The sequence below is a fragment of the Narcine bancroftii genome, chromosome 8, assembly GCF_036971445.1.
Source record: "Narcine bancroftii isolate sNarBan1 chromosome 8, sNarBan1.hap1, whole genome shotgun sequence".
Lineage (NCBI taxonomy): Eukaryota > Metazoa > Chordata > Chondrichthyes > Torpediniformes > Narcinidae > Narcine > Narcine bancroftii.
The window spans coordinates 41,781,371-41,796,221 of NC_091476.1; the positions used below are offsets into that span (position 1 = coordinate 41,781,371).

A 14,851-nucleotide genomic window follows, 5' to 3' on the forward strand; every position below is an offset into this window, starting at 1 on the left:
CAGCTTCACCCCTTCCGCTATCAGTTTTCTGAATGGACAATCAACCGCAGGAAATATCTCACCTTTTCTTTTTGAACTAATTAATTTTTTGAATGTAATTTATAGCAATTTTTGCACTCTCACACTGCTACAAAGCAATTAATGTTGTGTCATGTGTTCATGACAATAAATTCTGATACTGAATTGACTTGTCAATATCATCAAGAACAAGAGAACTTGGTCAATTGCACACCATAGATTAACCCCCGTCCCTAACCCTCTCCACCCACCAAACCCCCTCCTCCTCTATCCAACGTTCCCCACCTTCCACTTCCACCCTCGGACCTCCCCAACCCTCCTCCTTCCCCCATCACCCTCCACAACACTGATCCCCACTCTAGAGCTCCAGTGGCGCAATCGGTTAGCGCGCGGTACTTATACTGATCCCCACTCTAACCCCTGCTTGGTTTTTTCTATCCTCTCTGGCTGTTCCCTCTCTGAGATGGAGTGCTCATTCCTCAGTAGAAGCCTCACCTTCATCCCCCTCCAACCACACCTCAATGAGTTCCATGCATGCTATGACGCCAAACTCTTCCTCCACTACCTCCACCTCCAAGCCCACTTTCATGACCACAACTCTCCACCCTGCACCCTCCCTCCCCAAGACCCTTTCTCCTGGTTCAAGCCTTCTTCTTCCTCCTGGACACCTCGTCCTGGTCAGCTGCCCACTCTGGACCTTTTTATTTCCAACTGCCGCCATCCATCTCAACTTTACCACACCCCCTCTCATATTCCAACCTCACCTATTCAGAAGGCTCTGCCCTTTACTCTCTCCACTACAATCCTAACCTTACCATCAAACCCACAGACAAGTGTGATGCAGTTGTGGTCTGGCACATTGACCTCTACCTTGCTGAGGCCACTCGACAACTCTCAGACACCTCCTCCTAACAACTCCTCCCAGAGGACTCCACCACCAAACATCAAGCCACCATCTTCAAAACTATCTCCAACCTTATCACCTCTGGTCACCTCCTCTCCACGGATACCAACTTCATTCTCCCACCCCCGCACTGCCTGTTTCTACCTCCTATCCGACACATAAATCCAACCATCCAGGTAGACCCATTGTTCTGTCTGCTCCTGCCCCACCAAACTAGTTTAATCCTACCTTGACTCTATCTTTTCTCTCCTGGTCCAATCCCTTCCCACCTACACCTGCAACACCGTACATGCCCTCCATCTCCTCAATTACTTCAGATTCCCTGAACCAGACCATCTTATCTTCATGATGGATGTTCAATCCCTTTAAACATCTATCCCCCACACAGAAGGCCTGAAAGCATTGCTTGTTCCTGGAACAAAGACCTAACCATCCACCCTTTACCACCACCTTCCTCCACCTGGCAGAACTTGTCCTCCCTCTAACTTCTCCTTCAATTCATCCCACTCCCTCCAAATCAAAGGAGTAGCCATGGGTAATCACATTGGTCCTAGCTACACCTGCCTGTTTATAGGGTTTGTGGAGCAATCCATGCTGCAAGCCTACACAGGCAAGACCCCCCCCCCCCCAAAGTCTTTCACCAATATATGGATGACTACATTAGCTTGTCAACTTCATCCACTTCACATCCAACCTTCATCCCGATTTCAAACTCACCTGGTACATCTCCAATAATACTCTCCCCTTCCTGGATATCTCTGTCTTCATCTCAGGAGACAAGCTTTCCACTGACATATACTACAAAATCCCAACTTCCGCAGCTACCTGGACTTCCTCACACCCTAATCCTTTCAAGAATTCTATCCCCTTTTCTCAATTTCTCGGTCTCTGCTGCATCTGTTCCCAAGATGAGTTCTTCCAGCTTAGAGCTTCTGAAATATCTGCCTTCTTCCACAAACACGGTTTCCCCTCCACCACAATCAACTCAGCCCTCACCTGCATCTCCTCTATTTCCCGCTCATCTGACCTGGCTCCCTCTGCCCCCAGGTGCAACAAACATAGTATCCCCCTCATTGTCACCTACCACTTCACCAGCCTCTGCATCCAGCACATCATCCATTGGAATTTCCAGCACTTACTACAGGATCCCACCACCAGACAAATTTTTCCCTCTCCTCCTCACTTGTAGAGATTGCTTCCTCCGTGATTCCCTTATGCACTCATCCATCCCCACCCATCCCTCCCTGGCACCTTCCCCGTGTCCGCAGGAGGTGCAACATTTGCGTCCACACCTCCTCGCTCACCACGGACCATGGCCCCAAACAGGCCTTTCATGTGAAGCATCTGTTCACTTGTACATCCAGAGGACTTATTTACTGCATCCAGTGCACCCTTTGTGGCACTCTCTATATCAGGGAGACCGGTCGTAGATTGGAAGATCGCTTCGCTCAAAACCTCCACTCCATTCGCAACCACAGCGACCTCCCAGTGGCCAACCCTTTCAATTCTGGTTCACACTCCCATGTTCACATGTCTGTCCATGGACATGTACTGTTCCACCCTGACCACTCATAGATTGGATGAACAACACCTTATTTTCTGACTGGGCACCTTCCAGCCACATGGCATGAACATTGACTTTACTGCTTTCCATTAAACCTTTTCTTTTCACTCTCTCCTTTTCCTGTCTTTCCAGTTTTTTCACCCACCCAGCCCTGCCATACCCCCACCCACCCATTGCTGCTGTCCCCTCCCTCCTTTCCACACCTATCATCTCCTGCCTTTGCCATCCCCTTTCCCCCTCCTATTCTTTTGTTCCGACACTTGCCGGCATTTCTCATACTTTGATGAAGGGCTCAAGCCTGAAACGCCAGTGATGTATCTTTGCCTTTGTTACATAAAGGACACTTTCTGACCTGCTGATTCTCTCCAGCATTTTGAGTTTTTACATAGATAATATTTTGGTCTGCTCACAGAAGAAGAAGAAAAAGAATCTTCTCCCTGTGCGAGATAAATCATGGCAATTAAACTTGGACGCTTTGGAACTTTTTATTTGAAACACTGCTTTTAATTGGATCTTCCTATGCATGATTGGATTTCTTTGCCTCCCACATCTCAACAGCAACTGCAATTCGAACAGATACAACACTTTGAGGGAATCTGCCTCAAATCCTTCTTTCTTAATCTATCTTCAAATGGTACCTGTGGAATAGCAGTGCCAGAAGGCTTTGTTTTCAACAGAACTGTGAAATATTATTAAGCACCACTGCAGTCGCACTATAAATAGTTGCTGTCACCGCCACTTGGTTCACATTATTCCACTGTCAGACTTATCAATCCAGCAAAAACATTCTTTCAAAATCAGATTTGTCTTGTACTTCCTTGGTAAATCAATCATTTTCCTCACCGCTATGAAACTTGAAAAGGGGGTGGGGGTGGGGGGAGGGTTTGTATTCAATGCACTGATCTATATTTCTCATTAGTGTGGATTAAATATTCTATCCTGGTCACTGGCTCAATGCCCAGAATGAATCTTTGCATCAATCACGGAGGCAGGCTGAAGCGTCATTGCAAAAAGCTCATTGCCCCACCCCCTCTTTTCATAGCAATTTCAAATGACCACCAGATTTAGTTAATGAGATGGTTCTCTCCTTCCTCTCTGTTCTGATTTGTAAGGTATTTTTTCGCTTTCAGCACTCAGATGAAGGCCAAGAGAAGGATTCACATCTGCAGTAAGTAGCAGTGATTACATGAAATGGTTCTTTGAGAATCACAGTTGCAATACCATATCAAATTAAAACACACAGCTTGATAATAATTTTATCGGGATCGGGTTATAATCCACATTTAACAATCTTCAGTGACGACTTCCTGATGGTTCAAGTCATGAGAGCGACAAAATTTGGGATTCTAGATTGTGGCTCTGTGCTGTACAGTACTTCATTCTTGGCTCCAACTGCAAGCAATGCACATTACCGCAGTCAAAATTACAGATCTAAATCAATCTGTCGTGCCTTTACACTGTGCACAGTGCTGTGTTGAAGAGCAGACAAAAACGAAAGAACGAGACCCACCCGATTTGCCTGCTGTCACTGTGATATATTGCAGAGCTAGATGCTTCAAAGGGTTGCATTCCTGGGAAACACATTCCTTGGTGACATTTTGTCAGTCTTGCAGATGGGCAAAGTGTACTATGGGAATGTTGGTAGCACCTATCGGCATTCCAAATTCGTGAAGCATGCTATGGATTACAGCAATATAAAGCTTAAAGTGTCAATGGTGTTTGAGTGAAAATTCAATAACTGAACAATTGTTATTTGGAGAATGCATATAAAAGAGCAATTATACTCAGCAAATGAAACTCATTTACAAAGAGAGAAAACAGTCTCTTCCTGTCTCCTTGTTCTGAAAATGGGAAGATAATTTCTTTTTAGCGGGCACAAGAATAGGTATTAGAATTTTACATTTGAAATTTAAGCTGGTCTTCACTTGGTACAATGTTTCTTTAGAGTTCATTTGAATACTTTGAAAGCACTGAATTGTAATCTTCTCGGGGACGCGTTGTGTTTGTGAAGGCATTGTGGAAATACAAGTCTTGCTTTTTAATTTTGCATTTAAAAACAAGCAACTGAAATATTTCCTCAAAAGTTTACTGCAAAGCTGGGAGACAACAACTTGTGTTTATCCAGCACAGTGAACAATGCAACATGTCCTGCGGAATTTCACAGAGATGTCACCAAGCGTAGCCTGATGCTGAACCACAACAAACTAGCAGAGCAGGTGACCCGTGGTCACGGTGGTCAATTTTAAACTTGTCGTACAGAAGGAAGAAGAGATGAAGATGTTCAAGGCAGCACATCACAGGTTAATTTCTTGGCAGCTGAAGATACAGGGGCAAGTGACAGAACAACTAAATTGTGCGTGGGTCCAGAGTTACAGGGAAATCTAATGAGTAGAATTTCTGCCTGGCCAGCATGGAATTGAATCTTGGGGTTGTATGTGATGCCATGTATGTACTCTGACAATAAATTTGAAATCTGAACCCTCAAGATGGAGTATTGCTGGTGGGAATTTTGGAAATAAGGAGAATGAGACCATGAAGAGAGGCAGAAATGGTGCAAAGTAAGTTAGAAAGCAAAGATGCAGGTTTTAAATAAAATCAGGTGGCCAACTGGGAGTACTTCACAGTAATCAAGCATACAAATGTATGGTTAACTATTATATTTTCTCATCCAGACACTCCAAATGTTATCATCCAAACCCACAATCTCTACCTCCAAAGAGGAAGGGGCAGCATGAGCATCTCTTCTAAGCCATATACCAACCTGGCTTGACCATGTTTTTCTTCATTGTCACAGCACCACAACATTACCGTGGTAATAAGAAGGACTACAATGGTACAAGGATATGGCCCACCACCACCTTCCCAAGGATAATTCACTGCTCTGCTCACCACATTCTCCAGCATAAATACCACTTCTATCTATGACACCAACATTCCAAAAGATAAATAGCTAAAGGAAAGGCATTTGATGACATGATGAACCATGACTCCATTCTGACTCCCACTACTTCAGAAAAGTAGAAACATATCAAAGGACTCATCTCACCCCTGAAACAACAACACCAACCCCAAAAAAAAGACACATTAGTTTGAAAACACACATTCTCAGATTCAAGGGAAGTTCTTTTCTTGCAAAATCAGACCCTTGAATAAATCTTGCATTAGTGTAAGATGATATCCTACACTGTTTAATTGTCCTCTTCTCCGTAACGTTCTACCCTGCTATTTTGCTTTGTGTGTCACTAAACCCTGCAATTTTGTTTGATTGTAACACTGTTTTTATTCTTGTACTACCTGTTGTACTGTATAGAGGATGACTTGGCAGGGTAGCATGCAAAACAAAGCTTTTCATTTATGTTGGTACATGCAACAATAAACAATTAAATGTTAAAAAAAAGGAAATACAAACAGTTTAAGAAGGAGGGGAAAGGGTTGTCAATCTCAGCAGAAGTGGCATTTAGAACTTCAATGGAAAGTCAAAAGCCTCTCAAGAAATATTTGAATAAAGACCATAAAGCCATGATGTAGGAGCAGAAATAAACTATTCAGCCCATCAAATCTCCTCACCATTTAATCATGAGCTGACCCATTTTTGTACTCAGCATCATTGCCCAGTCTTCTTCCCATCACCTTTGATGCCCTGGCTAATAAAGAACCTATTAATCTCTCCCTTAAATCCACCCATTGACTTGCTTCCACAGCCATCTGTGGCAAACAAATTCCACAAATACACCACCTTCTGCCTAAAGAATTCCAGGAAAGATGACTATGAACTCTTGAAAGCTGGTGAAAGGTTCAATGTGAGGAAGGAGACAAGGCGACAGTGACTCAAGGAGAAACAATGCTTTGTTTAAGAGATAACAAGCAAAGATGAATATCTGATGAGAGTGTTTGTTGATGACAGCAACTAAGCATAGGGCCAGGGGAAAAAAAATGCCTATTTTTCACAGGGTTGTAGTCAAGAGGGATAATGTGTCTGCTGAGGGCAAAATGAATTCAGTCATGGCATAAGGGGAGGTAGGAGAGAAAACAAAATTACAGTAAAACCCCTGGTATCCAGAATTCAAGCAACCGGCAAAAAATATCCAAATATTAACTCACCTGGTGAGCAGAAATCAGCGGATCATGAGTCAGTGAATAAGTTTTAGTTAGGCGTTATAAGAGTAAGTCTCAAGCATCTACCAAACCCCACAGGCCCTGGATACCAGGGGTTTAACTGCAAGTTCAGAGCTGAAAATATCAATGATTTAGGCCAGTGGACTAGGGATAAAGGGGGTTTACACCTGTAGTAGTTGACCACTGATATTACCACAATGCAAATCAATGAAAATCAGAGTCTTCACCAAAGATCTGAAATATGCACATGGATTCCATTCAGAACAGATTCATGTAAAATTATAACACCAAAATACAATAGTTCTCACTACCTCTTCGGAAATCAATGAAAATATTAATCTCAAATTCAAATGCTCTTCTAATAAGCAATTAAAAGTTTCAGTTAAATTAAAAAAAAACAAAGCATTTTTACAAGTTAATAAATCATTACAAACAAATTGTTTTTTCAGACATACAGCACGGTAACAGGGTCTTCTGCCACATGAGCCCGTGCTCCCCAAATTCACCAATTAACATACAACCCCTGTATGTTTTTGAGGGGTTGTGAGAAAACCAGAATGCCCGGATGAAACCCACACAGACACCAGGGGAACATACAAATTCCTTACAGTCAGCACTGGATTTGAACCCGGGACACTGTTGCTGTAATAGCCTTGCGCTAACCGCTACACTAACCGTGCCACCCTAGAACTAGACCTGATTACATTGCATTTCTGGGAAGCTTTCAAAGTAAAATTTGGATGCTATATTTTGTTCAACATTAACAGGTCTATTTTACAACATTTCAAAGGTCCTTCTGTCTTGAGATGGCCTCGGGCTGTACAAGATATTAAGGAAACACAGAATCTCTTTTTACATTTAGAATAAATATAACTGCATTAATAATATTGGCTCGGCCTAGTCATGAGGCTTTTTTTTTCCATCAAGATTCTTTGTTTTCACATTGTTTATTTTCAATGGAAATTTACTCAAGATTTATTCTGGACAACGCAGTATGGGTATTGAGAAATTGGAACAGGTCGCATTCCAGTGTCAAATATCAATTTACAAAAATACTAACTAAAGTTGTTATACACAAATAGGGAAAAATACTGAAATGTGAGCTAAACTTAGGAATAAAACTTGCATTTGTGTGGAATGTTGCAATTAAGTAGCGGCAGCGGCCCCGAGAAGTTGCAAATTCTGGGGGAGCTGCAGACACACGGAGGGCATCAGAAATGAGGAGAAAACCCTTCGCTGTGAAACATGGGAGATGACCCTACAGGACTGTGACCATGACAGTGGACCACCAAGGTGCTCAGCAGCTGAAGGACTCGCGATCTCCTGGCAACATGTAGTTGACTCACACAGGTTGCGGGCTGCTGGAGACTGGCTCATGGGAACCAGGTATCAGAACTGGGATTTGAGAGCATGCTAAGGGCAAGAAAGACTCCCAAAGGACTTCAGACACTGATCGTGTCAGAGACTCGGGATCTGGAGTTTGGGTTGCCAATCGGCTGACCAGGCCTCTGTGGGACTGCAGAAACTGAGGGAGCGCTGGAGGTGAAACCACGGAGGTTCGGTGACTCTGAAGGGACTCTCTTTTGCTTCTCTCTCTTATTGTTAGGGGGACTGGGCAATGCTTAATTATGACTCAAAATGTTGAGTAATATCACATTTTCTGTATTATTACATGGCAATAAAGGAAATGTGATTCTTGAATGGACAATTTGAATTGGATATTGTTGAAAATTATTGAAGTATCTGGCCTAGTTGATACTTTTTGTATTTTAACAATAGTATAGAAACTTATTTATATGAACACATTTGGTGGTATATCCAGATCACATAGCTCAGTGGTCCAGTCGAGAACCCAGTCAAGCAAATGATAAAAACTTTTCACTCATTTAATCACTCAATCCCACTGAAGTTACTTTTCTTTCATGCAAGGGGGATGGGAATGTCTTTCTGCTAGAAAGCAAGAGGTAATAATTTATTTTCCCACAAGCTAATGGCAGAAAACAAAGAGTGGAAAAACACAAGTGGATAACTAATTACAATATAATCAGAATAATATCCGCATAAATCGCTACTTAGCTTCTCCTAATTACTCAGGATAGTCCACCTCGAAAAACAGGGGGAGTGGAGAAAACCATCCTCTATAGGTGTGCATCCCAAATCACACACCATCCTGACTTGAAGATTTATTACCATTCATTTTCCATCACTGGGTCCTAGAAATTCCTCCCCATTACTACAGTGGGAGCATCTTCACAGTACGAACTTCAGTGGTTCAAGAAGGAAGATCACCACCACCTTTGCATGGGGAATTATGGTTGGATAATAAATGCTGGTCTTGTCAATGATGCCCTCATCTGGATAAATGAAATAATAATTTAATCGATGAGCTGACAAATGGTCTTGATAAAGGCTTGGCTCATTGACTGACCATTTCTACCAGTTAAGTCCATCCAGCAATTGTTTGACTGCTCACAACAAGCCTAATCTAGGTTTTACACAAGAAGCTGCGGATGCTGCAATCTGGAGCAATAAAACAATCTGCTGGTGGAACTTCAGTGGATCGAGCAGCACCAGTGGGAGAAAGAGAATGAGCAATGTTTCAGGGCCCAGAACCCTTCAACAGAACTTAGTGCAGAATGGAAACTCATTTCCCCTTTCCATACTCTCACTTTTGAAGACTGATACTGCTTGACCCATTGAGTTCCTCCAGATAAGAGTGCATTTTATTCCTTGCCCTGTTGTTTAGATTTTAAACATTTCTTGCTGGACCACATGAAAATATCCAGATGAAACCGCGGTTGATTCATAAGGCAAAAAAAAAACGTCAATTTTAATCTATGAACCCAAACACACCAATCTAACACTTATTTGTTGTATTTTAATAGGATATATGTACAACCACTTGGAAACATTCGGCTCCCAAGATACAATGCAGAGATTTTGCAGTCAGTGCAAAAGCACCCCCAAAAGGGGAAATGTTCAACAACTTGAGTGGGAAAATAACCAGGCTGAAATTTGATCCCTTTGTTGCTCTTTATATTCTAAACATGTAGCTCATTACTTTTTTTTTAAAGTCAGGTCTTTGGACATTTTAAACAATGGTTAAGCACAAAACGATATTGTGCGTGTGGGTGCATGGTAGGGCGAGGGCGAATATGAACTCCGCATAGCAAAGAAGCCACGTCCAATAAAGCACTGTTTTTCCTGGAAGAGGGAATTCAATGGTTTCGATCAATGGATGCGGACAGTCAAGCTCACCCGCTCAGAGGAAGCAGGGTGAAGCGACTGGGGAATAAGTCTTGTTAGAATAACGCAGCCTGTACGAGTTTGTCCAGCGGTTGCGTGGACTTCCACGTTGCTCTACAGTTGGCTGATAACTGTCTGCTTTGCCAACACCTCGAGGTAGTCCGGTTCCGCGTGGGGCTTCCCTTGGTGGGAGAGGTTGTCGGTTTTCGCCGCCTGTTTCCTCGGGGTCCCGTACAGAACCGTCTTGGTTAGCCGGTCCTGTTCCTTGTGCCGCGCACCTGGGGTCGAGCCAGCCACAGGCCGTTTGGGCAAGGTGCAGAACGTGTAAGGAGCGTTCGGGCCGCCGGGCAGCACCTTGTGCCGTTCGCCCAGATTCTGGTACAGAGCCTCGGAGTGTCGGGACGGCTGTTGACTGAGTAGTTCCACCGTGCTGATGGAGTACGGCGTGCTGCCCAGAGGGCCAGCTTTTTTAGCTGGCAAACTGCTGAAACTCAGGTCGGGCGGCTCTCGGTAGTAGGCGACCTGCCGCCCTTCGCGTTGGATGTAGATGGGATTCTTGCACATTTGCCCCACCGGGTGAGGGATATAATTGTACACGTGCGCCTCCGTCTTCTCCCCCGGCTCGGCGCCGTACGCACCGCACTGCAACTGGTAGGAGTTCAGGTCCAAGTTGTTGGGCGCTCCGCTCGGGCCGCTTTTGCGCCGCTTTAACACGAAGACGAAAAGGCCGGCACCGAAGCAGACACTGAGGATGAAAACGACCAGCAAGCCGAGGATCAGGACGGAGAGGGGCACCGGGCTGGTCTGAGCCGTCCCGGGAGTAGGGGGCTCGCCGTCGCCCTGGTTGGGGGCGCGGGTGACCGCCTGGGTGGCGTGATGGGGCAACTCGGAGCAGATCTCCTCGCTCGTGAGGGATCTCAGCGCCTGGCCGGCAAACCTGGCCGGGGAATCGCAAGCCACTTGGTTGACCAACATCCCTGCCCGAGACTGTTCCAGCCAATCCTTCAGGGCAAGGATGGGACATCCGCATTCCCAGGGGTTTTCCTGAAGGTCGATCTGCACGGCGGCAGGCAACTGGTCCAGAACCCCTCTCACTCGGAGGTGGGGAAAATAGTTGTTTCTCAGGTTGAGCCGGGTCAGGTTGGTGCCCGCGAAGACATCGGGGGGCAAGGTCCTCAGTAGGTTATTATTGAGGTACAATAGACTGAGGCGGCCGAGGGAATGGAAGGTGTACTCCAGAATATCCTTGATTACATTGGACTCCAAGTAGAGATACTGCAGTCTATGAAGCCCCAGGAAGAGAGCGGGGGAAAGCCTTTCGATGTTGTTCCCATTGAGGTAAAGTTTGCGGAGATTGCCGAGGTTGCGGAAAGCTCCCTCCTGGATGACTGAGATCCGATTGTTTCCCAGGTGCAGAAGCTCCAGAGTCGAGTACTCCCCCAAATCGGTGACCTGTACAATGTGCAAGAGGTTGCCGGTCAGGTAGAGTTTCTTTGGGTTCGGTGGCCTAGGTTGGAGATCCGTGATGTTCCCTATTCTCCGCTCGTGACAATGCACGTTCAACGCCTTGTCCGAATTTTGAAGGCTGCAGGAACACATATATGGGCAAACAGCCGGCATGGGAGACCTGGTCTGATAGATGGGGCCAAATATCTGCCGGTCGCTGGGGGCGGGCGTGACTCTGGCGCGGTTCTTGGGCTGCCGGTGAGCCTTGCCCCCTCTTGGGGTGGGCTTGGCAGGGCTCAGGGTCGCTCGGGCAGTGGGGGACAGGTGGGAACTGACCAGGGGCGGGCGCAGGATCCGAAGGCTGGAGTCCACTGCGCTCTTGCGAGGACAGAGATCCTGCTTATTCAAATGAGTGACATCCTTGCCGTGTAGCCTGAAGGGAGTCTCGCACACCATCTCGCCGACGAAGAAGGAGATTGTATCCAGCCAGGCTTTCAGAGGGGCCAGGTCGCAGGTACAGTTCCATGGATTCTCCTCCAACTGGATCTCCACGATCCCACCAATGTGCTCCAGAACACCAGCAAAGGGCAGTTTCTTCAACCGGTTCCCTCTCAGGTCTAGATGGGTCAACAGGACGAAACGGAAGATGTTGTTCGGGAGACTGGGCAACAAGTTATCGTTCAAGATCAGCACCTTGAGCTTGTTGAGCTTACTGAAGGTGCCGGCCTCAATGACACTGATATAGTTGTAGTCAGCCTGGAGGTACTCCAAACTCTCCAAGCCTAAGAAGGTCTCCTCTCTCAACACCTCCAGCTTGTTGTTGTTCAAGTGCAGTCTCTTGAGCGTGGCCAATCCTTGGAAAGCGCCGTTGCGAATCTCCTGCAGCCCGTTACTGCTCAGGTGCAGGGTCACGGTGTTGGTGAAATTGATGAAACCTTTGGGAGGGAGCTTGCTCAGAGAGTTCCCGTTCAGGAAGAGCTGGTAGAGCCGATTCTGGGGCGGCTGGAGCCAACTAACCTTGGTGAAACCTTTGTTCTCGCAATTAATATTCAACATCGTCTCCTTTTCCTCGCACGCACACCGATGCTTGCAAATGTCTTTGGCAGTTTTACGGCTCTCCGACGGGACCTTGGAGGCGAAGCAGGTGATTGCAAGCACACTCGTTACCAGGACGGAACGCAGCATCTTTTGATCACCCATATTGTGCTGAGCAAAGTTCCTTGTCACCTGAAGTCTTATTTTTTTTAAAAAAAGGTTCAAAAACGCAGGCTTGTCGCCAAGGCTGCAATAACTCCGGCTTGTCGGGGGACAAAAGGAGCCTTGGCCACTTCCCCCAATCGATCTTGCATGTTAATGTAGGAAACGAATGCACATTTTAACGTCTACATTTCCATGTCCATGCGTCGGGGCTCACCTCAAACCTGGTGCAGTTATTCTGCGCTCCGCACTTTGCATTCGCGGCTGCAAATGACACAGGGCATCAAGGCGCACTGGTTCACTCCTGCTCCCGGTCGCTGCGGTAGATTGGACACGAGTCGTCTGGAGCTCGCTTGCTGAAACCCCGGAGCTGGCGGCGAGCAAGGCACTGACCCTTTGCTTGTTCCCAAACTGTTTTGAGTTTGCCTGCAGAATGAAACCCGGTGTTGATCGCTCTCTGTCGGCGAAGAGTTTGCGCTTAAGCCTTCCCCTTCAGTCTCCTGCCAGTGGCCACGTCATGCGCGCTGAAACCTCCCCGCCGCCCCATTAACTCTGCAAAGGGCGAGTCGAGGTGGAATTTCACGTCCCGCTTGCCCACCGAGAAGAACACGACGCCCGCCCGAGCCTCCGCATTGGAAGAGTGGAGTGCGCGCCTGAGCGCCGGCGTGCTCTTGATAGAGGGGGTTATCATTGTGAGCGTGGGGTTGCAATGCCGACAAGGGGTGGGGAAGGTGGGGAGAGGGGAAGCTCTCGTCTCCGCTCAGCTAGGGGGGAGGGGGGGGGGGTGCAAACTGTGAAGGGTGATCGCAGAGTCTTCTCCCGGACGCCCTGTGAATGGGGGAATCTCCAGTGGTTATCTCGCGTCAACAGGGAGAGGGTAGGAACTGAGGGAGGTCTTGTGGCTCCTGGTCTGGGGGCTTCAAAAATGAAGGGTATCTGCGGGTATATCCTGTAACTGTGGGGCAACAGCCCAGTGTTCACAGGGTGGGGGTTAATCTATTGGGGGTGGGGGGGGGGGTGGGGGGGGGTGGGGGGGGGGTGGGACCCTGGACACTGTAGAAGCGAAGGCCGATATCTGCGATATACAGCGAAATGCAGCAGGGGTTGTCCAGGTCGTACGGGGACGGCCAAGATGTACGGGAAAGTTCCGTACCCATAGAGAAGTCCAATTTCTTCCGGAGAGGAGTTGAGAATGCTTAATATCTACGAAGTATCCTCACGGTACTCAATCTAATTTAGAAGGGGGCTGCGGGGAGTGTTGGTCCAACATCAACGGGGAGCGGTGTGGATTTACTGGGGGAATCAGTAGATCTGCACAGGGTGTCCTGACACAAGGGAGAGGTGCAGTATTTACAGAGGGTCAAGACCAGAATCGGCAGGAATGGGCTCACGATTCCGGGATCTCTGTGTAAGGGGTCACCCCCACCCCCCACCCCGCCCCAGGGGAGTCCTGTAAGTGCAAGGCTGTGTCAGCTTTACTCTGCAATACAGTTTGGAGCCAAGCGCGCTTTCATCTCAACTCAGCAAACTAATGGCATCGAGAAGAAAGCACGTCAGCGCCTCTACTTCATCAGGAGGTTAGGTATGACACCAGAAACTTTGGTATATCTATATAAAGATGTGTGCCGACGACTGCATCACGGTCTGGTATGGGGACACCAATACCCTGAGATTAAGACTTCCAAAAGATAGTGGACACAGCCTAGGACATCATAGGCAAAACCCTCCACACTGTCAAGGACATCTACAGGGAAGCTGCCATCGGGATCCACACCACCCAGCACATGCTCTGTTCTCATTGCTGCCATAAGGAAAGAGGACTAAGTGCCACAAGACTCACACCACCAGGTTCAGGTACAGCTGCTCCCCCTCCACCATCAGACTCCTCAACAACAAACTCAATCAGAGACTCATTTAAGGACTCTTACTTGTGCACTTCATTGTTTTTTTTTAAATTCTCTCTGCACAATCTGTTTATATTCTTCTGTTTATCATTCTTTATTTGTTTACATGTATAAACTGTAGTCTTTTTTTGCACTACCAATAATTGGTAATTCTGCCTTACGTACAGAAAAAGAATCTCAGTGTTGTATGTGATGTCATGTGTGTACCCTGCCAATTAATCTCAAATGTGCTAAAGGTGCAGCCAGAGATCAGGTTTGGCTTCAGCCAATTAGATGGTAGACCAAACAAACAGAAGCTGGAGGGCATCAGAGGGTCAAGGAGCATCTATAAGGAGAAATGGTCAGTTGATGATTTTGGGTCAGGGCCTTTTAAATTAGAAAGGGGTGATATCATCTATCAAAAGGAGAAGGGGAAGAAAGTGGGAAGAGGTAATAAGGGCTTAGTCAGAAGGCTGG

At 46.6% G+C, this 14,851-nt stretch overlaps 1 protein-coding gene across 1 annotated transcript; it reads right to left on the reverse strand.

Annotated features, from left to right (window-relative positions):
- Positions 1–9,460: 9,460 nt before the first annotated feature.
- On the reverse strand, positions 9,461–13,219 carry slitrk2 (SLIT and NTRK-like family, member 2). Its single transcript, XM_069893520.1, has one exon. It carries the CDS (start codon positions 12,492–12,494, stop codon positions 9,963–9,965), a length of 2,532 nt encoding a protein of 843 aa, XP_069749621.1. The 5' UTR covers positions 12,495–13,219; the 3' UTR covers positions 9,461–9,962.
- Between the last annotated feature and the right edge of the window lie 1,632 nt (positions 13,220–14,851).